Below are 25,521 nucleotides of genomic sequence, written 5' to 3'. Positions count from 1 at the left end.
TCATTCATGATACAAGAGGAAGAAGTACCCAAGATGATCATGTGAAGCAGAGGAGAAAAGTATCACACAGGAGCAGAAGAGAATAGACAGAGAGAGAAACTTATACATGGACAATAGAGACTGGCTTTAGACGGATCATATTCTCTCATTTACTGTAGGCAACAACATAACAGATTAGTTGGTATTACGCAGTAACACTGCATGTCATGGAGAGTAACTGGACCCATATTTTGAATTGCAGTGAAACTGGATTTTAAGCTGTTGCATGTTAAAAGGAATACTAGCCTGTTTGTGTTTTATGCAACAGTCTGTACATCACAGGAAATGATAGAACCTTTTTAATCTCTCTGGAATTTATTGTGTGAAATGAGATCACGTGAAGATTTGATTTCACCAAAGCCAACTATACCTAACTCCAGATGGTGGTGGTGTTATTTAGTAATTAACCATTCTGGTCCATGCAATCAACCAGCTGAACTAGTGAAAGGGGCACATTGCCAGATGCTTCTGTCAGCTAAGCTGACTTAAATTGGCTGTTTCATAATTAATGACATTTTCAAATTTCTAACCTATACAGAAATTCCTGTGTTCTGCCTTGGATTTGCAATGGCTTCCTTGTGATTTAGCCGAGCCACCACCAAACTAGAGAGGATTGCTAGCGATCTTCATATCAACCCATTATTTTACAAATACCTGATTTCCTCTTTCATAGTTTCCTAATTTCATACCCTTCCTTCAGTGTTCTTGCATTTCCCTGGTTCGAGCGTATGTCACTGCCACTCTGGGTTGTAGCCAGAGCAGCAACAATTTGCATTTAGATACCAATTTTAACATAGTAATACATGCCAAGGTGCCTCACAGGACTGCTGTCAAACAACATTAGGCACCAGGCTACATAAAGGGATATTAGGGCAGATAATTAAAAGCTTGGTCAAATATGTGTATTTTAAAGAGTTTCATAAAGCAGGAGAGAGAGAGAGAGTGGGGAGAGTGTTGAGAGGGGAAATTCCAGAGCTCAGAGGACAGGCAGTTGAACGCACCGCTGCCAGTGATAGAGCAAAGCAAATCTGTGATGTTCAAGTGCCCAGAATTGTACTTTTCTGTATCAAGTATTTTAAAAGATGCTCGTATACAAAAATATAAATAGATCCAATTATTTCCTTCTGTTTCTCTGATGTTGAGAAAACCCAGATAGGTAATTTAGATAACAGGATGGGTGATACTGCTACCAACATAGACATACTTTCTACAAGAATAATTAGACTCCTATTTATTCCAAGATCTATATAGACTCTTTCTGAAAGAATATATCTGAGCAATGGCCTTAACCAACCTGGCCTTTGTATTAAGCATTATAGCCATGGATTCGAGCCTACCTATCGGCACCAACATAGGACATTCAGTATTCATTATAATAAAAATAGCATGCATATATAGATGCCAAATCTGTTACTGTTTGTGTGTAATACCTGCTGAGTGATAGAGATAGAGAAATACAGCACAGAACAGGCACTTCGGCCCACGATGTTGTGCCGAACTTTTATCCTAGGTTAATCATAGCATTTTGGACACTAAGGGCAATTTATCATGGCCAATCCACCCAACCTGCACATCTTTGGACTGTGGGAGGAAACCGGAGTACCCGGAGGAAATGTTTTCTGGTATTAGGCATAGGTTTTCTGCATAATTTCTTGCAAATGTTCAACTCTTACGCAATTACTTAAACAATATTTGCCAAAAAAGCAAACTTCCTCAATAGAAATACACATTAGCAGACAATATTTTTGTATCCTTCAAATTCCAAGATAATATTAGAAAATGCACATGCAGAGTAAAAGAAGCCCAGTTATTTCATCCTCTGCTCTAACGTACAGCCTCCGGTACAAACTCTATTAAAATGGTTGTTCTTTCTGAGCTGCAGATTGAGATTGACTGTCTACTGTGATGAAACAATGAAAATGAAAATCGCTTATTGTCACGAGTAGGCTTCAATGAAGTTACTGTGAAAAGCCCCTAGTCGCCACATTCTAGGCGCCTGTCCGGGGAGGCTGATACGGGAAGCAAGATACTCTTGCTATTATTAAGACTATCTTAATAACAATTAAACTATAAAACCTGAAAGCTAAAGAATTCCACCTTGCAGAATAATCCTTTCACCTTGGAATGCGAATCATGTCTTGTAGTGATCAAGTATTATAACAAACCAAGGGTTATTATTTGTCACAAGATGGGATTTAGGTGGATCTTCTGTGACTTTGATTTTTGGAAATAATTTTTAAGCAAGGCAAGTACAAAAGCGCCCAGGCAAGTTAACGCACCACACATCACAGGGAAAAACAGACATTCTGCACTGTATTATAAGAGCAGACCGCACACCTCAAAGAATATGAGGTCCAGCATATATTAGACTTTTCATATGATATTTTCTGCTGCTCCTACTGTGCAAGATGGATAAGAAGCTAATAAAAATATAATTGATTTCAAATACCAGTAAATACAAATTCAGAGCACAATAGGGGGGGAGGGGATTAATTTTGGGAGATTCTCCTGCTAATGAATGGTAACCCCTCAATTTTGGTTTGTTCGTTTGTTATTTACAGCACAGAAGGAGGCTATTAAGCCGATGGTGTCTGCACCGGCTCCCATAAGAGAAAATTAGATAGTCCCATTCCCAAGCCCTATCTCCCTCTAAAGTCATCACTTTCAAATATATATCCAACTCTCTTTTATTTTATAAAACGTTTTTTAGTACAAACAGATTACAGCAAGTAAACACCCCGGGAAACATACTTCCCAACATTCAACAATACAATCTGTACAGATTTTCCCCCTTTTTCACCCCCCCCCCCCTCCCCATCACCCACCTCCCTGCGACAAATAGCTCCTCAAACACGGTCACAAACATCCCCCACCTTTTCTCAAACTCTCCTGCTGAGCCCCTTAACTCATACTTTATCTTCTCTAACCGCAGGAAGTCATGCAGGTCACCCAACCATGCTGTTACCCCCAGTGTTGATGCCAACCGCCACTCCAGCAAAATATGCCGCCGTGCAATCAGCCAGGCGAAGGCCACGACATTGGCCTTCCTCCTCTCCATGAGCTCTGGCTTCGCCAAAACCTCAAATATCGCCACCAAAGGGTCCGGGTCCACCTCCTCCTCCACTACCCTTGCTAAGACCGCGAACACTCCCGTCCAGAACCTTCCCAATTTTTCGCAACCCCAAAACACGTGCGCGTGATTCGCTGGGCCGCGCCCACACCTCTCACACTCATCTGCTACCCCCTGAAAGAACCCACTCATTCTCGCCTGAGTCATATGCACCCTGTGCACCACCTGAAACTGTATCTGGCTCATCCTTGCAGAAGAGGAGGTACCGTTTCCCCTTCACAGCGCCTCACTCCATACTCCTGAATTGATTTCCATTCCCAACTCCGCTTCCCATTTCTCCTTGATCTTCACCAACCGCTCGCCTCCCTGCTCCCCCAGCCACTTATATATATATCCCCAATTTTTCCCTCCCCTTCTGCACACAGAAGCAGCAGTGGCTCCAGCAGGGTGTATCCCGGCAACCTAGGGAACCACTTCTAGACCTTTCGTGCAAATTCCCTAACCTGCAGATACTAGGTCCAGAACAGCTTTCTCCCTGGTAGGACTGGAAATGTACTGTTCCAGAAAGTTCGTCTGCACACACTGCGGGAATTTCTCCCCTTCCGTGCCCCAAACTCTACCCATTTCCCAGTCTACCTAAGGGTAATTGAAAAATCCTACTTGCACTGCAGGTTTACATAATCTATCTTGATTTGATTTATTGTCCCATGTACCGAAGTATAATGAAAAGTATTTTTCTGCGGCCGACGGAACGAACACAGTACGTACATAGTAGACACAAGAATAATCAATAGAAAACATTGACAAATGGTACATCAACAAAACAGTGATTAGTTTCATCTACAAATGCTCTCTTCCATTTCCTCCCTACTATTTGGAGGTCTGTAGAAAATACCAAACGAGGTCACTGCTCTCTTCCTTTTTCTCACCTCCAGCCATTTGGATTCTAATTTAGGAACTGCATCTCATTCAAGAGCTGCGATACTATCTTTGATCCAATAGAGGGCCGTAGTGAGAACAAAGAACAATACAACACAGGAACAGGCCCTTTGGCCCTCCAAGCCTGCGCCGATCACATCTTCTATCTGGACCAACCATCTATACCCCGTCAGTTCATGTGCCTATCCAGATAAGTCTTAAAGGTTGCGAACGTATCTGCCTCAACCACCTCACTTGGCAGTGCATTCCAGGCCACCACCACCCTCTGTGTAAAAAATTTCCCCCCACATCTCCACTGAACCTTTCCCCCCTCACCTTGAACTTGTGCTCCCTTGTAATTGTCATTTTCGCACTAAGAAAAAGCCTCCAGCTGTTCACCCTATCTATACCCCTAATAATTTTATAAACTTCTATCAGGTCACCCCTCAGCCTCCTTCTCTCTAGGGAGAACAATCCCAGTTTATTCATCTCTCCTCATAGCTAATACCAGGCAACACCCTGGTAAACCTTTTCTGTACTCTCTCCAAAGCCTCCACGTCTTTCTGATAGTGCGGTGACCAGAATTGGACACAGTATTCCAAATGTGGCCGAACCAACATTCTATATAATTGTAACATAATGTTCGAGCTTTTATATTCGATACCCAGTTCTATGATGGCATGCATGCCACATGCTTTCTTTACCACCATTTCCACCTGTGCTGCCACTTTTAAGGATCTGTGGACCTGCATGCCCAGATCTCTCTGTGTCTCTATGCTCCTGTTGGTTCTGCCATTTATTTCATAGCTCCCATCTGAATTGGATCCACCAAAATGCATCACCTTGCACTTGTCCAGGTTAAATTCCATCTGCCATTTCTCTGCCCAATTTTGCAGCCTATCTGTATCCTGTTGTATTCTCTGGCAATCTTCATCACTATCCACAACTCCTGCAATCTTAGTATCATCCGCAAAAGCTAATCAGACTTTCTATGTTTTCATCCAAGTCATTTATATATATTACAAAGAGCAGAGGTCCCAGTACTGATCCCTGAGGAACACCACTAGTTACAGACCTCCATTCGGAAACTGTAACTCATCCGCTTCATTCTGGATCACAACGTCTTCACCTTCGACAACAGGTTCTTCATCCAGACACATGGAACAGCCATGGGGAACAAATTTGCACCTCAATATGCCAACATCTTCATGCACAAGTTTGAACAAGACCTCCTCACTGCACAGGACCTTCAACCGATGTTATACACCAGATACATCGATGACATTTTTTTCCTTTGGACCGATGGCGAAGAATCACTGAAACAACTCCACGATGACATCAATAAGTTCCATCCCACCATCAGACTCACCATGGACTACTCTCCAGAATCGGTTGTTTTCTTGGACACACTCATCTCCATCAAGGACGGTCATCTCAGCACTTCGCTTTACCGCAAGCCCACGGATAACCTCACGATGCTCCACTTCTCCAGCTTCTACCCTGAACACATTAAAGAAGCCATCCCCTATGGACAAGCCCTCCATATACTCAGGATGTGCTCAGACAAGGAGGAGCGTAACAGACATCTACAGATGCTGAAAAATGCCCTTGTACGAATGGGATATGGTGCTCGACCCATCGATCGACAGTTCCAACGCGCCACAGTAAAAAACCGCACCAACCTCCTCAGAAGACAAACACGGGACACAACCGACAGAGTACCTTTCATCGTCCAGTACTTCCCCGGAATAGAGAAACTATGACATCTTCTTCGCAGCCTTCAACACGTCATTGATGAAGATGAACATCTTGCCAAGGTCATCCCCACACCCCACTACTTGTCTTCAAACAACCGCGCAACCTCAAACAAACCATTGGTTGCAGCAAGCTACCCAGCCTTCAGAACAGCGACCATGACATCACACAACCCTGCCATTGCAATCTTTGCAAGATGTGCCAGATCATCGACATGGGTACCACCATTACACATGAGAACACCACGCACCAGGTACGTGGTACATACTCGTGCGACTCTGCCAATGTTGTCTATCTCATATGCTGCTGGAAAGAATGTCCCGAAGCGTGGTACATTGGCGAGACCATGCAGAGGCTGCGACAACGGATGAACGGACATCGCGCAACAATCACCTGGCAGGAATGTTCCCTTCCAGTGGGGAACACTTAAACAGTCAAGGGCATTCAGCCTCTGTTCTTCGGATAAGCGTTCTCCAAGGCGGCCTTCAGGACACGTGACAACGCAGAATTGCCGAGCAGAAACTTATAGCCAAGTTCCGCACACATGAGTACGGCCTCAACCGGGATCTTGGATTCATGTCGCATTACATTCATTCCCCAGAAAATCCTACCAACTGTCCTGGCTTGAGACAATTCACACCTCTTAACCTGCTCCATCTGGACCTGTAAAGACTTAATTACCTGCAAAGACTCGCATTCAAAGTATCGTCTTGCATTTTTGAATTTGTCTATATATATGTTTTTGGAACCTACCTCTTAATTCACCTGAGGAAGGAGCAGTGCTCCAAAAGCTAGTGATTCGAAACAAACCTGTTCAACTTTAAGCTGGTGTTGTAAGACTTCTTACTGCGCTCACCCCAGTCCAACACCGGCATCTCCACATCACCCATTCGGAAAAACACCCATCACTTCCTCCCTCGTAATAACAACCTGTTTTAAAGAGTTTACACAGCCCTCTGAGACACCACCAGTCAAAGTGCCCTTCTCCTTTGCGAATATCGATGCAAAATGCTCATTAAGGACCTCACCTACTTCCTCTGGTTCTACACATAATTTCCCTCCTTTGTCCTCGAGTGGGCCAACTCTTTCTCTAGCTACCCTCTTGTTCCTAATATACGTATAAAATGCCTTGGGATTCTCCTTAATCCTGTCTGCAAAGGACATTTTGTGACTCTTTTAGCCCTCCTAACTCCCTGCTTAGCTCTTTTCTACTTTCCTTGCATTCCTCAAATGCTTTATCGGTTTTTAATTGCCTGAGTGACTGAGGAGGATTCTGGGGGGGAAGTCTCATTCTTGTTTTCAAATCACAGTGTCCTTACCCCTTGCTATCTCTGTAATCTCTTCCGGCACATCCCTCCCGAAACTTCTGTGCCTCTCTCTCAATTTAAGATGCCACTGATTTGTTTCCTCATTTCTCCTTACGTGGTTTAAATGTCACATTTTTCCCAATTGGTAACTACCGTGTAGAATCTTTGGACATTTTAATATGTTAAAGGGACTATGTAATTGCACGTTGTTGTTGTTGAAATGAAGTTTCCATTGAAGACTGGATTGGGAACCGGAGCATTGTGAGCGAATTCACTCGTGTTTTAATTACAGCATGAATTGTACAGGGCCCCTTGTGTTCGCGAACTCCTCAAGATGCTTTATAAAGGAGGAGCGGAAAATGGGATTTGTGTGAGAGAAGGTGCTCAAGCACACATCCGGTGGGAGAGATTTTTCAGACACTTGAAGGAATGGAATAAGTAGGAAGGTCCAATGGAAAGAAGTCCAAATAGGGAAGTGACTGGAGGAACAAACCTGGAGGAATTGCAGGTGAGCAGTAAGGTGGGTTCAGATGAGTGAAAGGTAGCAGTTAAGAATTGAGTGTTAGCAGGAAATCTATACTTTTATTTTATTTTTAAATAAGGACTGTTTCCTGATAATGGTTTCAATTTGACTTTGCGTGAAGCAGTTTTCTGCTGACTGCCACAGCAAGAGAAGTATATTGCTGATGCTGCCTGGGATTGCTTCCCGACTTCAACATATTCAATAGCTTTGACGCAGCAGTGTTCCTTAATTAGAACATTTATGAATTCATAGAATGGAATCATAGATTGAGTAGTACAGAAGTTATGCTAAATGAGAATTGAACCTTGATTGGGGCACACTCACCTTTAGATTTTTGGATGCATGATTATTCAAAGGATGTTGAGGTGCTGCAGAGAGTGCAAAATAGATTTCCAAAGATGATATTAGAATTGCGAGGTTACATTTATCAGGAAAGGATAAACAGCCTTGGGTCTCTTTTCTCCAGGCATCCAAGAGTAGATCACAATTGCTGGAAAGAGCATTTTGAACTCTCGGGTCGTAATTTCAGGCTAGTCACTGGAGATAGTGGTAGGATTAATTTATTGTGATGTCATTAAGAATGTCACATAAACACTGTATTTGAGTGTGCCATTCCCTATAGTATAAAATTGGTATTTGTTTACTGAATAAGGCAATGAGCATTTGGATATTTTTTGTGAATAAGAACATGACAACTGATGGAAGAAATTTCTACAAAATGCAAAGAGAACATCTTATCCACTAGTCTTGCATTTAAATACAGTTTGGATAAAAGCTTAAGCTGTCAGTGAATTGGTAAGAGCTAGCAATGACTCCACTTCCTGCCGCTGCTGTCAGTTGTGAGCGTCCCCCAGAGATCTATTGACTAGTCTCTCCTGGGCGGCATGGTAGCACAGTGGTTAGCACTGTTGCTTCATAGCACTAGGGACCCAGGTTCGATTCCCGGCTTGGGTCACTGTGCGGAGCCTGCACGTTCTCCCAGTGTCTGCGTGGGTTTCCTCCAGGTGCTCCAGGTTCCTTCCACAAGTCCCGAAAGATGTGCTTGTTAGGTGAATTGGACATTCTGAATTCTCTCTTCGTGTACCTGAACAGGTGCCAGAGTATGGCCACTAGGGGATTTTCACAGTAACTTCATTTCAGTGTTAATATAAGCCTACTTGTGACACAAATAAATATTATTATTAATCCTAGTTTAAGTTCCTGGTGTGCAGCCTTGCTGGTGGGAATTCCCTCCCAAACTCCTTTATTCTCCTCCACCTACTGTAAGCTTTCTTAAGCCTGGCTATTCGGGCGGATTCTCCCACCGTGTCCACCTGGCAACCGGAAATTCCCAACCGAGGTCAATGGACCTTTACATGGTCGCATCCTGTCTGTGGCGATCTTGCAGCAGACGCGGCCGAAGAATCAAGCCCTTAGTCTTCTCCACTTCTCTAGCTCAATTGGCTGGAAGGCTGGTTCAATATGCAGAGTGAGACCAGCAGCACGGGTTCAATTCCATACAGGTTGAGGTTATTCATGAAGGCTCGATTTCTCAACTTTGCCCCTCACCAGACGTGAGGTGACCTTTAGGTAAAATCCACGACCAGTCAGCTCTCCCCCTCACAGGGAAAGCAGCCTATGGTCATTTGGGATATGGCACCTTTACTTAATTTTATCACTTTGCTGTCAGGAGGTTTCATCAACATTCCGTTTTAACTGAACTGTAGCTTCTTCTTGTTAATCATAGGGAAAAGTATAGTCACCATCCTCTTCTCCATCTTCAAATACCATATCCTTACCATGGCTCCATCTTGCTAATATCTCACCAAGTCCTGTGTGGAATTAGATTGCTTTTACTTTAGTATCACTCAGTCAAAATCCTGGAACTCCCTGATGTTCCCCGGAATTTGAGTTAGAATTGGTGTTTTAATTGCTTTACCGTTTAATAGGTTTCACTTAATGTTTAAATAGACTGCACCATATAAATAAAGGGAATACAGGTGGCACTGGGTGAGTTGATGGAGAAGTGACCACTGCACAGAATTTGAAGAAGTCAAGATTGGCTTTCTAGTCTTATTGGCAGATTTGCCATTGAAACTTAACACCCAACAGCATTGTGGGTGTGCCTATCACACATGGACTGGTGCAGTTCAAGAAGGTGGCTCACCATTACCTTCTCAGGCAATGAGGGAAGGGCAACACATGCTGGGCTTACCAGCAATGTTCACCTCCATCAATTTTTTTTAAATCCTCAAATTTCAGTAAACGTCAACACTTCCAGAAATCTGATGCTTATTCTCCATTCTGTTCAATTCCTCTTCATCCATAACCCCCTTTCTTGCTGACCTACAATGGCTTCCTGTCTCCAATTACCTCGTTAAAAAAATCATTCTGTTTTTTAAATGCTTCCTTGGCCTTGACTCTCCCTAGCTCTGTAACCTCCTAGGAATACACCTCAAACCTCTGCTTTCCCACTTTCCCTGCTCTCCCATTCCCTTCACTTCTCTTTCGGGAATGTGCCTTAACTATTTCAACACAATGTTCTACCCTGGAAATCCCTCCCTCTGTGTGTCTTCCAGAAAATCTATTACTTGGTCCAAACCTTTAAACATGTCCCAAAATGTCCTCTTTTAATTCTGTGTCCATTTTTTCCTTGTGTCCCATTAAGAGTCATAGATTTTTTTTTCATAGAATTTACAGTCTTGTAACCTTGATGTCCTGAAGCTTTAACTGCATCTTGATGTTGAATTGCTTTACATTTTTTTGTTTAGCACTGATGCCTGTCACATGTAAGGCCAGACTGCTGACTACTGTTCTATTTTAGCTTTCAACAGCTTGTGAAAACGTTCCTATGTTCCTTGTAGGTGAACAAATTTGTCAACTGGTTTTGAGGCGTTAGAACATTAATTTGGTGATCATTGCCAAGGCACAGTAGGCATATACCACCTTTGAATCTGGGCAATGAAACACTCAATTCAAGCCAGCTGATGTGTCTGTCAGTGCAATAACAGTAAACTTATTGTTTTGTATGCAGGATGCTCATTGTACATGACGGATGTTGATGCAAAGAAAAAATCTGCAGTGCAATTCTGATCTTTGAAACAGGGAGGACCAGAACTTGGTATATTTGCTGCCTGAGTATAAAACTGGCATTTGCAGGTCAACACTTTGAAACTGTCCTTTGGCATTCCCAACAGTGAAAACTAATTTTCTCATTGATGAGCTGTTGCTGGATGGGAATGAGGAATGAGTGAATATACTGTTCTCTCCAAGTTTCCTGTTTACTGGAAATCAGCTATTTATATATAAAAGAAACTACCTTTTTACTACCAGCAGTTCCTATCTGAGAATCTTGTCTCCAATGATCCTGAATCTGTACTTTGCGAAAATCATGGGCAGCACGGTGGCACAGTTGTTAGCAGTGCTGCCTCACAGCGCCAGGGACCAGAATTCAATTTCAACCTTGGGTGACTGTGTGGTGTTTGTACCTTCTTCCTGTGTCTGAGTGGGTTTCTTCCAGGTTTCCTCCCACAGTCCAAAGATGCGCAGGTTAGTTGGAATGGCCATGCTACATTGCCCCTTAGTGTCCAAAGATTGCAGGTTAGGTGGGTTATGGGAATGGGGGAAAGGGGAGAGAGTTGGGCCCAGGTAAGGTGCTCTTTTGGAAGGTCAGTGCAGCCTTGATGGGCCAAATAGGCTCCTTCTGCACTGCAGGGATTCGATGGATTATTCTATGTTGGAAAAACTCTTTCACACAGTAAGTGGCGGCTCAGTTCTAGAATGCATTGCCAGAAGAATGTGGTGGAGGCAGGTTCAATTGAAGCATTGGAAAGGAAATTTGATTGCTATCTGAAGAGGAAGAAGGTTAAGGGGAGTTGGCAGGAGAATGACACGAGGCAAATTGCTAATCCGGAGAGCTGGTGCAGACACGATGGGCCAAATGGCCTTCTTCACTGTAATAATTCTGTGTTTTCCCCCAACATTTACAACTCACTACAGGTGTCAGTGCCTCTCCAGCCCTGCTAGCTGAAATCCTCTCTAAAAACTCCTCTACCTCCTGTAAGCTTCCTTTCATAGAATTTACAGTGCAGAAGGAGGCCATCGAGTCTGCACTGGCTCTTGGAACGAGCACCCTACCCAAACCCACATCCCCACCCTATCCCCATAACCCAGTAATCCCACCCAACACTAAGGGCAATTTCAGACACTAAGGGCAATTGATCATGGCCAATCCACCTAACCCGCACAACTTTGGACTGTGGGAGGAAACCGGGGCACCCGGAGGAAACCCACACAGACACGGGGAGAACGTGCAGACTCCGCACAGACAGTGACCCAAGCCGGGAATCGAACCTGGGACTCTGGAGCTGTTAAGCAATTGTGCTAACCACTATGCTACCGTGCGGCCTTTTGAACCTTTCCCACCTGGGGTGTCTCTGTGTTGCACATGTGGTTGGTGTTGAGGATTTGTTTGCATTTAATGTCAACTGGTGCCTGAAATGAGAATTGCTGCATGGTGTCCAAACCGTCTTGTCACTGGACAGCCTGGTGATGTGGTTGGTTGGGTGGGGGGGGGGGTGGGGGGGGGGGGGGGGGGGTGTCACTTTTCCCTCAGCCTGTGTGTCTTGGAGAGCAGAGATTGTTATTTGCATCTGAGGTGCCACATCTGGGCCCGGCGCACAAGCTGAATTGTGGAGGTGCAGAATCCAAGCTGGGCAAAGGCTGCCTTTGGAAGAGAGTCAGCAGGCTGACTGGAGGCAACAGCGTTTCTTGTTTATAGCTGGGAGCTTGTAGAGACATCAGAACAGGAGAAGGCCATTCAGCCCCTCAAGCCTGTCCCTCAATTCAGTGAGATCATAGCTGATCTGTGGGTAACTCCATTTACCTGCCTTTGGCCCATATCCCTTAATTCATTTGCTGAACAAAAATGTATGTGTCTCAGATTTCAAATGAACAACTATCCACTGTGACTGTTCGCCCATCCGGCAGGTGGGAAAGGGATAGCAGGGGTCGGGAAGAATGCAGGAATTGTCAGTGATGTACAAGAGAGTTACAGGAAGAGAGGGGAGGCATGAATGTGCCCTGTGAAAGATGTAGCATCTGGTGTGGACTTTGTTGTAAAATGCACCCTTTGAAAGCCAGGGGGCGTTTGTATGTTTTATAATCGTAGAAAGAAGATATTTATTGAAAAAGTGTGATATAGACAGCGCCAAAGGAGCTATCAGCCCGCGCTCTGGTGTTTCCATGCAAGCTTTGACCATGTTAGAGTGAGTGCAGTGTTATAATTGGATGTGTTATTTTATTGGATGTGCTGGGTCATCTGTGAACAGTTCTGCGCAGTGACTGAAGTGGAGGGATTTTGTTCAGTCTCTTTTGGAAGCGGCAGCTGGCTGAGATTCTCGATTCTGGAGGTGAGAGCTTTGATACAATTCAGTTACCCGTGTCCGGCTGCATTAATGTATCCCTTTCTGGGCTATGTATCTTTTCTCGCACTTTCTGGTTTTTCTGAGTTTCTGTATCGTTCTCAATCTTTTGCCATATTTGTTCCCATAGTCTATCTCTCTCGGTACACAGGCACCTCCCCATCATCTCTTCCATCTCCCTTGTCTCTATCAGCTTGTCTCGCAACAGATGTCGAAAGCACAACATGGTACTTGCAATTTTGCGAGAAAAATGACCTTTTCCCACTTGCTCTGCAATTTCAATCGATCTTTCTGAACTGATGTTAGTTCTGTGGGGAGTAAGATAGGTAAGCCGATCTTCAACAAATGTAAGGATTGGAAGCTCAGGCAGTGTGTTGTGCAAAGTGAGGAGCACTGTGCCCGTCTTCCTGCTGCCCTCCCCGTGTCAGTCTCCCCCTCCCCGTGTCAGTCTCCCCCTCCCCGTGTCAGTCTCCCCCTCCCCGTGTCAGTCTCCCCTCCCCTCCCCTGTCAGTCTCCCCCTCCCCTCCCCTCCCCTCCCCTGTCAGTCTCCCCCTCCCCTCCCCGTGTCAGTCTCCCCCTCCCCTCCCCGTGTCAGTCTCCCCCTCCCCGTGTCAGTCTCCCCCTCCCCGTGTCAGTCTCCCCCTCCCCTCCCCGTGTCAGTCTCCCCCCTCCCCTCCCCGTGTCAGTCGCCCCCTCCCCGTGTCAGTCTCCCCCTCCCCGTGTCAGTCTCCCCCTCCCCTCCCCGTGTCAGTCTCCCCTCCCCTCCCCGTGTCAGTCTCCCCCTCCCCTCCCCGTGTCAGTCTCCCCCTCCCCTCCCCGTGTCAGTCTCTCCCTCCCCTCCCCGTGTCAGTCTCTCCCTCCCCTCCCCGTGTCAGTCTCCCCCTCCCCTCCCCGTGTCAGTCTCCCCCTCCCCTCCCCGTGTCAGTCTCCCCCTCCCCTCCCCGTGTCAGTCTCCCCCTCCCCCTCCCCGTGTCAGTCTCCCCCTCCCCTCCCCGTGTCAGTCTCCCCCTCCCCTCCCCGTGTCAGTCTCCCCCTCCCCTCCCCGTGTCAGTCACCCCCCTCCCCTCCCCGTGTCAGTCTCCCCCTCCCCTCCCCGTGTCAGTCTCCCCCTCCCCTCCCCGTGTCAGTCTCCCCCTCCCCTCCCCGTGTCAGTCTCCCCCCTCCCCTCCCCGTGTCAGTCTCCCCCTCCCCTCCCCGTGTCAGTCTCCCCCTCCCCCTCCCCGTGTCAGTCTCCCCCTCCCCTCCCCGTGTCAGTCTCCCCCTCCCCTCCCCGTGTCAGTCTCTCCCCTCCCCTCCCCGTGTCAGTCTCCCCCTCCCCTCCCCGTGTCAGTCTGCCCCTCCCCTCCCGTGTCAGTCTGCCCCTCCCCTCCCCGTGTCAGTCTCCCCCTCCCCTCCCCGTGTCAGTCTGCCCCTCCCCTCCCCGTGTCAGTCTGCCCCTCCCCTCCCCGTGTCAGTCTCCCCCTCCCCGCCCCGTGTCAGTCTCCCCAACCCCTCCCCGTGTCAGTCTCCCCCTCCCCTCCCCTCCCCGTGTCAGTCTGCCCCTCCCCTCCCCGTCTCAGTCTGCCCCTCCCCTCCCCGTGTCAGTCTCCCCCTCCCCTCCCCATGTCAGTCTCCCCCTCCCCGTGTCAGTCTCCCCCTCCCCCTCCCCTCCCCCTCCCCTCCCCCTCCCCACCCCTCCCCGCGTCAGTCTCCCCCTCCCCGTGTCAGTCTCCCCCTCCCCGTGTCAGTCTCCCCCTCCCCTCCCCGTGTCAGTCTCCCCCTCCCCTCCCCGTGTCAGTCTCCCCCTCCCCTCCCCTCCCCATGTCAGTCTGCCCCTCCCCTCCCCGTGTCAGTCTGCCCCTCCCCTCCCCGTGTCAGTCTGCCCCTCCCCTCCCCGTGTCAGTCTGCCCCTCCCCTCCCCGTGTCAGTCTGCCCCTCCCCTCCCCGTGTCAGTCTGCCCCTCCCCTCCCCGTGTCAGTCTGCCCCTCCCCTCCCCGTGTCAGTCTGCCCCTCCCCTCCCCGTGTCAGTCTCCCCCTCCCCTCCCCGTGTCAGTCTCCCCCTCCCCCTCCCCTCCCCCTTGTCAGTCTCCCCCTCCCCTCCCCTCCCCGTGTCAGTCTCCCCTCCCCTCCCCGTGTCAGTCTCCCCCTCCCCGTGTCAGTCCTCCCCCTCCCCTCCCCGTGTCAGTCTCCCCCTCCCCTCCCCGTGTCAGTCGCCCCCCTCCCCGTGTCAGTCTCTCCCCCCTCCCCGTGTCAGTCTCCCCCTCCCCTCCCCGTGTCAGTCCTCCCCCTCCCCTCCCCGTGTCAGTCTCCCCCTCCCCTCCCCGTGTCAGTCTCCCCCTCCCCTCCCCGTGTCAGTCTCTCCCTCCCCTCCCCGTGTCAGTCTCTCCCTCCCCTCCCCGTGTCAGTCTCCCCCTCCCCTCCCCGTGTCAGTCTCCCCCTACCCTCCCCGTGTCAGTCTCCCCCTCCCCTCCCCGTGTCAGTCTCCCCCTCCCCTCCCGTGTCAGTCTCCCCCTCCCCTCCCCGTGTCAGTCTCCCCCCCCCCTCCCCGTGTCAGTCTCCCCCTCCACTCCCCGTGTCAGTCTCCCCCTCCCCTCCCCGTGTCAGTCTGCCCCTCCCCTCCCCGTGTCAGTCTGCCCCTCCCCTCCCCGTGTCAGTCTGCCCCTCCCCTCCCCGTGTCAGTCTCCCCCTCCCCTCCCCGTGTCAGTCTCCCCCTCCCCTCCCCGTGTCAGTCTCCCCCTCCCCTCCCCGTGTCAGTCTCCCCCTCCCCTCCCCTCCCCGTGTCAGTCTGCCCCTCCCCTCCCCGTGTCAGTCTCCCCCTCCCCTCCCCATGTCAGTCTCCCCCTCCCCGTGTCAGTCTCCCCCTCCCCTCCCCTCCCCCTCCCCATCCCTCCCCGCGTCAGACTCCCCCTCCCCGTGTCAGTCTCCCCCTCCCCTCCCCGTGTCAGTCTCCCCTCCCCTCCCCTCCCCCGTGTCAGTCTCTCCCCCTCCCCTCCCCGTGTCAGTCCTCCCCTCCCCTCCCCTCCCCGTGTCAGTCTGCCCCTCCCCTCCCCGTGTCAGTCTGCCCCTCCCCTCCCCGTGTCAGTCTGCCCCTCCCCTCCCCGTGTCAGTCTGCCCCTCCCCTCCCCGTGTCAGTCTGCCCCTCCCCTCCCCGTGTCAGTCTGCCCCTCCCCTCCCCGTGTCAGTCTGCCCCTCCCCGCCCCGTGTCAGTCTGCCCCTCCCCTCCCCGTGTCAGTCTCCCCCTCCCCTCCCCGTCTCAGTCCTCCCCCTCCCCTCCCCGTGTCAGTCTCCCCCTCCCCTCCCCGTGTCAGTCTCCCGCTCCCCACCCGTGTCAGTCTCCCCCCCCCTTCCCCGTGTCAGTCTCCCCCTCCCCTCCCCGTGTCAGTCTCCCCCTCCCCCCCGTCTCAGTCTCCCCATCCTCCCCGTCTCAGTCTCCCCCCCTCCCCTCCCCGTCTCAGTCTCCCCCTCCCCTCCCCGTGTCAGTCTCCCCCTCCCCTCCCCGTGTCAGTCTCCCCCTCCCCTCCCCGTGTCAGTCTCCCCCTCCCCTCCCCGTGTCAGTCTCCCCCTCCCCTCCCCTCCCCGTGTCAGTCTCCCCCCTCCCCTCCCCGTGTCAGTCTCCCCCTCCCCTCCCCGTGTCAGTCTCCCCCTCCCCTCCCCCGTGTCAGTCTCCCCCTCCCCTCCCCGTGTCAGTCTCCCCCTCCCCTCCCCGTCTCAGTCTCCCCCTCCCCTCCATGTGTCAGTCTCCACCTCCCCTCCCCGTGTCAGTCTCCTCCCCCTCCCCGTGTCAGTCTCCCCCTCCCCTCCCCGTGTCAGTCTGCCCCTCCCCTCCCCTCCCCTACCCGTGTCCGTCTGCCCCTCCCCTCCCCTCCCCTCCCCGTGTCAGTCTGCCCCTCCTCTCCCCGTGTCAGTCTGCCCCTCCCCTCCCCGTGTCAGTCTGCCCCTCCCCTCCCCGTGTCAGTCTGCCCCTCCCCTCCCCTCCCCTCCCCGTGTCAGGCTGCCCCTCCCCTCGTCAGACTCCCCCTCCCCTCCCCTCCCCGTGTCAGACTCCCCCTCCCCTCCCCTCCCCGTGTCAGACTCCCCCTCCCCTCCCCTCCCCGTGTCAGACTCCGGCTCACAGTAAAGCTGGGGCAGAGCACAGCTGGAGTCCAGTAAGGCTGGGGTAGAGTGCAGCTGGGGCAGAGCGCAGCCGGGGTAGAGCGCAGCTGGAGTCCAGTAAAGCTGGGCAGAGCGCAGCTGGAGCAGAGCACAGCTGGAGTCCAGTAAAGCTGGAGCAGAGCACAGCTGGAGTCCAGAAAAGCTGGAGCAGAGCGCGACTGGAGTCCAGTAAAGCTGGGGCAGAGCAGAGCTGGAGTCCAGTAAAGCTGGAGCAGAGCACAGCTGGAGTACAGTAAAGCTGGGGCAGAGCACAGCTGGGGCAGAGCGCAGCTGGAGTCCAGTAAAGCTGGGGCAGAGCACAGCTGGAGTCCAGTGAAGCTGGGGCAGAGCGCAGCTGGGGCAGAGCGCAGCTGGAGTACAGTAAAGCTGGAGCAGAGCACAGCTGGAGTCCAGTAAAGCTGGAGCAGAGCGCAGCTGGAGCAGAGCGCAGCTGGAGCAGAGCGCAGCTGGAGTCCAGTAAAGCGGGAGCAGAGCGCGACTGGAGTCCAGTAAAGCTGGAGCAGAGCACAGCTGGAGTCCAGTAAAGCTGGAGCAGAGCACAGCTGGAGTCCAGTAAAGCTGGAGCAGAGCACAGCTGGAGTACAGTAAAGCTGGAGCAGAGCACAGCTGGAGTACAGTAAAGCTGGAGCAGAGCACAGCTGGAGTCCAGTAAAGCTGGAGCAGAGCGCAGCTGGAGCAGAGCACAGCTGGGTCAGAGCACAGCTGGAGTACAGTAAAGCTGGAGCAGAGCACAGCTGGAGTCCAGTAAAGCTGGAGCAGAGCGCAGCTGGAGCAGAGCGCAGCTGGAGCAGAGCACAGCTGGAGTCCAGTGAAGCTGGAGCAGAGCACAGCTGGAGCAGAGCGCAGCTGGAGGAGAGCACAACTGGGGTACAGTAAAGCTGGAGCAGAGCACAGCTGGAGCAGAGCACAGCTGGGTCAGAGCACAGCTGGAGTACAGTAAAGCTGGAGCAGAGCACAGCTGGAGTCCAGTAAAGCTGGAGCAGAGCACAGCTGGAGCAGAGCGCAACTGGAGCAGAGCACAGCTGGAGTCCAGTGAAGCTGGAGCAGAGCACAGCTGGAGCAGAGCGCAACTGGGGTACAGTAAAGCTGGAGCAGAGCACAGCTGGAGGAGAGCACAACTGGGGTACAGTAAAGCTGGAGCAGAGCGCAGCTGGAGCAGAGCGCAACTGGAGCAGAGCACAGCTGGAGTCCAGTGAAGCTGGAGCAGAGCGCGACTGGAGTCCAGTAAAGCTGGAGCAGAGCACAGCTGGAGCAGAGCGCGACTGGAGTCCAGTGAAGCTGGAGCAGAGCGCAGCTGGGGTACAGTAAAGCTGGAGCAGAGCGCGACTGGGGTTCAGTGAAGCTGGAGCAGAGCGCGACTGGAGTCCAGTAAAGCTGGAGCAGAGCACAGCTGGAGCAGAGTACAGCTGGAGTACAGTAAAGCTGGAGCAGAGCACAGCTGGGGCAGAGCGCAGCTGGAGTGCAGTAAAGGTGGGGCAGAGCACAGCTGGAGTCCTGTAAAGCTGGGGCAGAGCACAGCTGGAGTACAGTAAAGCTGGAGCAGAGCACGGCTGGAGTCCAGTAAAGCTGGAGCCGAGCACAGCTGGAGTACAGTAAAGCTGGAGCAGAGCGCAACTGGAGCAGAGCACAGCTGGAGTACAGTAAAGCTGGGGCAGAGCACAGCTGGAGCACAGCGCAGCTGTAGTCCAGTAAAGCTGGGGCAGAGCACAGCTCGAGTCCAGTAAAGCTGGAGCAGAGCACAGCTGGAGCAGAGCGCAGCTGGAGTACAGTAAAGCTGGAGCAGAGCGCAGCTGGAGCAGAGCACAGCTGGAGTACAGTAAAGCTGGGGCAGAGCGCAGCTGGAGTCCAGTAAAGCTGGAGCAGAGCACAGCTGGAGTCCAGTAAAGCGGGAGCAGAGCGCGACTGGAGTCCAGTAAAGCTGGGGCAGAGCACAGCTGGAGTACAGTAAAGCTGGGGCAGAGCACAGCTGGAGTACAGTAAAGCTGGAGCAGAGCACAGCTGGAGTACAGTAAAGCTGGGGCAGAGCACAGCTGGAGTACAGTAAAGCTGGGGCAGAGCACAGCTGGAGTACAGTAAAGCTGGGGCAGAGTACAGCTGGGGCAGAGCACAGCTGGAGTCCAGTAAAGCTGGAGCAGAGCACAGCTGGAGCAGAGCACAGCTGGAGTCCAGTAAAGCTGGAGCAGAGCACAGCTGGAGTACAGTAAAGCTGGAGCAGAGCACAGCTGGAGTCCAGTAAAGCTGGGGCAGAGCACAGCTGGAGCAGAGCGCAGCTGGAGCAGAGCGCAGCTGGAGTCCAGTAAAGCTGGGGCAGAGCACAGCTGGAGCAGAGCACAGCTGGAGTACAGTAAAGCTGGGGCAGAGCACAGCTGGAGTCCAGTAAAGCTTTTACAGCAAAATATAGATAGATTAGAGAGTTGGGCAGAGAAATGGCAAATGCGAGGTGAAGCATTTTGGAAGATCTAACTCAAGAGAAGACTATATGGTCAATGGAAGAGTCCTGGTGAAAATTGATGTACAGAGAGATCTGGGAGTTCAGGTCCATTGTACCCTGAAGGTGGCAACGCAGGTCGATAGAGTGGCCAAGAAGGCATACAGCATGCTTGCCTTCATCGGACGGGGTATTGAGTTCAAGAGTCGGCAGGTCATGTTACAGTTGTACAGCACTTTGGTGAGGCCACATTTGGAATACTGCGAGCAGTTCTGGTCGCCACATTACCAGAAGGATGTGGATGCTTTAGAGAGGGTGCAGAGGAGGTTCACCAGGATGTTGCCTGGTATGGAGGGCGCTAGCTATGAAGAAAGGTTGAGTAGATTAGGATTGTTTTCATTGGAAAGACGGAGGTTGAGGGGGTACCTGATTGAGGTCTACAAAATTATGAGAGGTATGGACAGGGTGGATAGCAACAAGCTTTTTCCAAGAGTGGGGGTGTCAATTGCAAGGGGGTCACTATTTCAAGGTGAGAGGGGAAAAGTTTAAGGGAGATGTGCGTGGAAAGATTTTTACGCAGAGGATGGTGGGTGCCTGGAATGCTTTGCCAGCGGAGGTGGTAGAGGCGGGTACGATAGCATCATTTAAAATGCATCTGGACAGATATATGAACGGGTGGGGAACAGAGGTGAGTAGACCTTGGAAAATAGGCAACAGGTTTAGATAAAGGATCTGGATCGGTGCAGGCTGGGAGGGCCTAAGGGCCTGTTCCTGTGCTGTAATTTTCTTTGTTTTGTTCTAAAGCTGGGATGGAGCACAGCAGGAGCAGAGCGCAGCTGGAGTCCATCACTGTGCCCCGGCATCACTGTGCCCCGGCATCACTGTGCCCCGGCTACACTGTGCCCCGGCTTCACTGTGCCCCGGCATCACTGTGCCCCGGCTTCACTGTGCCCCGGCATCACTGTGCCCCAGCATCACTGTGCCCCGGCTTCACTGTGCCCCGGCATCACTGTGCCCCGGCTTCACTGTGCCCCGGCTTCACTGTGCCCCGGCATCACTGTGCCCCGGCTACACTGTGCCCCGGCATCACTGTGCCCCGGCATCACTGTGCCCCGGCTACACTGTGCCCCGGCATCACTGTGCCCCGGCATCACTGTGCCCCGGCATCACTGTGCCCCGGCATCACTGTGCCCCGCATCACTGTGCCCCGGCTACACTGTGCCCCGGCATCACTGTGCCCCGGCATCACTGTGCCCCGGCTACACTGTGCCCCGGCATCACTGTGCCCCGGCATCACTGTGCCCCGGCATCACTGTGCCCCGGCATCACTGTGCCCCGGCATCACTGTGCCCCGGCTTCACTGTGCCCCGGCTTCACTGTGCCCCGGCATCACTGTGCCCCGGCTACACTGTGCCCCGGCATCACTGTGCCCCGGCTTCACTGTACCCCGGCATCACTGTGCCCCGGCATCACTGTGCCCTGGCATCACTGTGCCCCGGCTTTACTGTGCCCCGGCATCACTGTGCCCCGGCTTCACTGTGCCCCGGCATCACTGTGCCCCGGCTTCACTGTGCCCCGGCTTCACTGTGACCCAGCATCACTGTGCCCCGGCTTCACTGTGCCCCGGGGGTAGCATGGTGGTTAGCATCAATGCTTCACAGCTCCAGGGTCCCAGGTTCGATTCCCGGCTGGGACACTGTCTGTGTGGAGTCTGCATGTCCTCCCCGTGTGTGCGTGGGTTTCCTCCGGGTGCTCCGGTTTCCTCCCACAGTCCAAAGATGTGCGGGTTAGGTGGATTGGCCAGGCTAAATTGCCCTTAGTGTCCTAAAAAAAATAATGTTAATGGGGGTTGTTGGGTTACGGGTATAGGGTGGATACGTGGGCTTGAGTAGGTTGATCATTGCTCGGCACAACATTGAGGGCCGAAGGGCCTGTTCTGTGCTGTACTGTTCTAATTCTAATTCTAATGCTGGGGCAGAGCACAGCTGGAGTACAGTAAAGCTGGGGCACAGTGAAGCCGGGGCACAGTGATGCCGGGGCACAGTGAAGCCGGGGCACAGTGATGCTGGGGCACAGTGAAGCCGGGGCACAGTGAAGCCGGGGCACAGTGATGCCGGGGCACAGTGAAGCCGGGGCACAGTGATGCCGGGGCACAGTGAAGCCGGGGCACAGTGAAGCTGGGGCACAGTGAAGCCGGGGCACAGTGAAGCCGGGGCACAGTGAAGCCGGGACTGTGTGAAGCCGGGACTGTGTGAAGCCGGGGCACAGTGAAGCCGGGGCACAGTGAAGCCGGGGCACAGTGAAGCCGGGGCACAGTGAAGCCGGGGCACAGTGAAGCCGGGGCACAGTGAAGCCGGGGCACAGTGAAGCCGGGGCACAGTGAAGCCGGGGCACAGTGAAGCCGGGGCACAGTGAAGCCGGGGCACAGTGAATCCGGGGCACAGTGAAGCCGGGGCACAGTGAAGCCGGGGCACAGTGTAGCCAGGGCACAGTGAAGCTGGAGTCCAGTGAAGCTGGAGCACAGTGAAGCTGGGGCACAGTGTAGCCGGGGCACAGTGATGCCGGGGCACAGTGATGCCGGGGCACAGTGAAGCCGGGGCACAGTGATGCCGGGGCACAGTGATGCCGGGGCACAGTGATGCCGGGGCACAGTGATGCCGGGGCACAGTGATGCCGGGGCACAGTGAAGCCGGGGCACAGTGATGCCGGGGCACAGTGATGCCGGGGCACAGTGATGCCGGGGCACAGTGATGCCGGGGCACAGTGATGCCGGGGCACAGTGATGCCGGGGCACAGTGTAGCCGGGGCACAGTGAAGCCGGGGCACAGTGATGCCGGGGCACAGTGAAGCCGGGGCACAGTGAAGCCGGGGCACAGTGAAGCCGGGGCACAGTGAAGCCGGGGCACAGTGAAGCCGGGGCACAGTGAAGCCGGGCACAGTGATGCCGGGGCACAGTGAAGCCGGGGCACAGTGAAGCCGGGGCACAGTGTAGCCGGGGCACAGTGAAGCCGGGGCACAGTGAAGCCGGGGCACAGTGATGCCGGGGCACAGTGATGCCGGGGCACAGTGATGCCGGGGCACAGTGATGCCGGGGCACAGTGATGCCGGGGCACAGTGAAGCCGGGGCACAGTGAAGCCGGGGCACAGTGAAGCCGGGGCACAGTGAAGCCGGGGCACAGTGATGCCGGGGCACAGTGAAGTTGGGGCACAGTGATGCCGGGGCACAGTGATGCCGGGGCACAGTGATGCCGGGGCACAGTGAAGTTGGGGCACAGTGTAGCCGGGGCACAGTGATGCCGGGGTACAGTGAAGGTGGGGCACAGTGATGCCGGGGCACAGTGAAGCCGGGGCACAGTGAAGCCGGGGCACAGTGATGCCGGGGCACAGTGATGCCGGGGCACAGTGATGCCGGGGCACAGTGATGCCGGGGCACAGTGTAGCCGGGGCACAGTGAAGCCGGGGCACAGTGTAGCCGGGGCACAGTGATGCCGGGGCACAGTGATGCCGGGGCACAGTGAAGCCGGGGCACAGTGAAGCCGGGGCACAGTGAAGCCGGGGCACAGTGATGCCGGGGCACAGTGATGCCGGGGCACAGTGACGCCGGGACACAATGACGCCGGGGTACAGTGAAGTTGGGGTACAGTGATGCCGGGGCACAGTGAAGCCGGAGCACAGTGAAGTTGGGGCACAGTGATGCCGGGGCACAGTGAAGCCGGGGCACAGTGAAGCCGGGGCACAGTGAAGCCGGGGCACAGTGATGCCGGGGCACAGTGTAGCCGGGGCACAGTGATGCCGGGGCACAGTGTAGCCGGGGCACAGTGATGCCGGGGCACAGTGAAGCCGGAGCACAGTGAAGTTGGGGCACAGTGATGCCGGGGCACAGTGAAGCCGGAGCACAGTGATGCCGGGGCACAGTGAAGCCGGGGCACAGTGAAGCCGGAGCATAGTGATGCAGTGCACAGTGAAGCCGGGGCACAGTGAAGCCGGGGCACAGTGATGCCGGGGCACAGTGATGCCGGGGTACAGTGAAGTTGGGGTACAGTGATGCTGGGGCACAGTGATGCCGGGGCACAGTGAAGCCGGGGCACAGTGAAGCCGGGGCACAGTGATGCCGGGACACAGTGATGCCGGGGCACAGTGAAGCCGGGGCACAGTGAAGCCGGACACAGTGATGCCGGGACACAGTGATGCCGGGACACAGTGATGCCGGGGCACAGTGATGCCGGAGTCCAGTGAAGTTGGGGCACAGTGATGCCGGGGCACAGTGAAGCCGGACACAGTGATGCCGGGGCACAGTGATGCCGGGGCACAGTGAAGTTGGGGCACAGTGATGCCGGGGCACAGTGAAGTTGGGGCACAGTGATGCCGGGGCACAGTGAAGCCGGACACAGTGATGCCGGGACACAGTGATGCCGGGGCACAGTGATGCCGGGACACAGTGATGCCGGGGTACAGTGAAGCCGGACACAGTGATGCCGGGACACAGTGATGCCGGGACACAGTGATGCCGGGACACAGTGATGCTGGGGCACAGTGAAGTTGGGGCACAGTGATGCCGGGGCACAGTGAAGCCGGACACAGTGATGCCGGGACACAGTGATGCCGGGGCACAGTGATGCCGGGACACAGTGATGCCGGGGCACAGTGATGCCGGGGCACAGTGAAGCCGGACACAGTGATGCCGGGGCACAGTGAAGCCGGGGCACAGTGTAGCCGGGGCGCAGTGAAGCCGGGGAGTAGTGAAACCGGGGCGCAGTGAAGCCGGGGCACAGTGTAGCCGGGGTACAGTGAAGCGGGGGCACAGTGAAGCTGGGACACAGTGAAGCCGGGGCACAGTGTAGCCGGGGTACAGTAAAGCTGGGGTACAGTGAAACTGGGGCACAGTAAAGCTGGGGTACAGTGAAACTGGGACACAGTGAAGCTGACTCCTGCTGCCGCTTCCAAATGTACCGAGCGGGACTGCTCGGGGCCACAGTGTGGCGCCACCGGGAAGGGTAGACAAGGTGAGATACAGTCAAGAAATAATCATCGGGGAGCCACTGAGCGAACTTTTCTCAGTATGCTGCCCGGAGTTTAGGATGTCTGCAGTTTGTTGCATTGCAGATTTGCGAGTGATGAAGCAGTCACTTCACAGTAAATATTGGGGATGGGAGTGTCAGCCGCTCAGCACCCTGGCTGCCGGGAATGGGGAAATGGTCACTCCGGGAAACCTCTCCTGGCAGCTTCACACTGAATCTGTCGGTGTTGGGCTGTCCCCGAGCCCGGGAGACAGGGGGTGAAACCAAACGTGGCTCGGTGTCTGTCAGTGCCGCGCGTCCTCTCCGCTGCTCGTGTGCTTTCTGTGGCTGACCCGGAGGATGTGGACCCCCCCGGTGGGAATGTCAGGCTTCCTGTCAGCATACTCTCTCTCTCTCAACATCACCAGGACTCGGGCTTGAGTTCCCTTTCGCGCAGCTCGGTGTGGGCGCCCGGTGAGCGGCGATGTGCCTCAAATCCCTTGGTCACTTCTGCCTCCAGCTCCAGCGGACAGCGGCGAGTCTCTTCAGCCGCTGGCAAGGTCAGCACAGCAGGAGATGCCAAATTAGACAAACCAGGGTGGTTGCTTTGGCCCAGAGACTAAAATTGACGTTTTGAATTTTGTTTCCCCATCCCCAACTAGCCCCCCCCCCATCCGCAACCAACCCCCCCATCCCCAACTAACCCCATCCCCAACCAACCCCCCCATCCCCAACTAACCCCATCCCCAACCAACCCCCCCATCCCCAACTACCCCCCCATCCCCAACTACCCCCCCCATCCCCAACCAACCCCCCCACCAACCCCCATCCCCAACTACCTCCCATCCCCAACCAACCCCCCATCCCCAACTAACCCCCTCATCCCAACTACCCCCCCATCCCCAACTACCCCCAATCCCCACTACCCCCAATCCCCAACCAACCCCCCAT

General features: G+C 53.6%; 1 protein-coding gene across 6 annotated transcripts in view; it reads left to right on the top strand.

Moving 5' to 3' along the window:
- Positions 1-25,521, top strand: part of si:ch211-106a19.1 (uncharacterized protein LOC561797 homolog) — a 536,207-nt gene that overhangs the window by 145,462 nt on the left and 365,224 nt on the right. Inside the window, exon 1 of one of the 6 annotated variants that reach the window (XM_038792412.1) lies at positions 12,895-13,002. The exons of 4 other annotated variants lie outside the window; for them this stretch is intronic. Coding sequence is in view for 1 of the 2 variants with exons in the window: in XM_038792382.1 (XP_038648310.1) it covers positions 25,055-25,130 (76 nt within the window). In the remaining variant the exon portion in view is untranslated. Of the gene's footprint in view, positions 1-12,894; positions 13,003-25,039; positions 25,131-25,521 lie in introns of those variants that run through there. One more of the 6 variants, XM_038792382.1, reaches the window with a different exon arrangement.

Source organism: Scyliorhinus canicula, chromosome 1 (genome assembly GCF_902713615.1).
Source record: "Scyliorhinus canicula chromosome 1, sScyCan1.1, whole genome shotgun sequence".
Classification (NCBI taxonomy): Eukaryota; Metazoa; Chordata; class Chondrichthyes; order Carcharhiniformes; family Scyliorhinidae; genus Scyliorhinus; species Scyliorhinus canicula.
The sequence above is the reverse complement of the archived record's forward strand: the minus strand, read 5'-3'. Positions and strand labels throughout refer to the sequence as shown.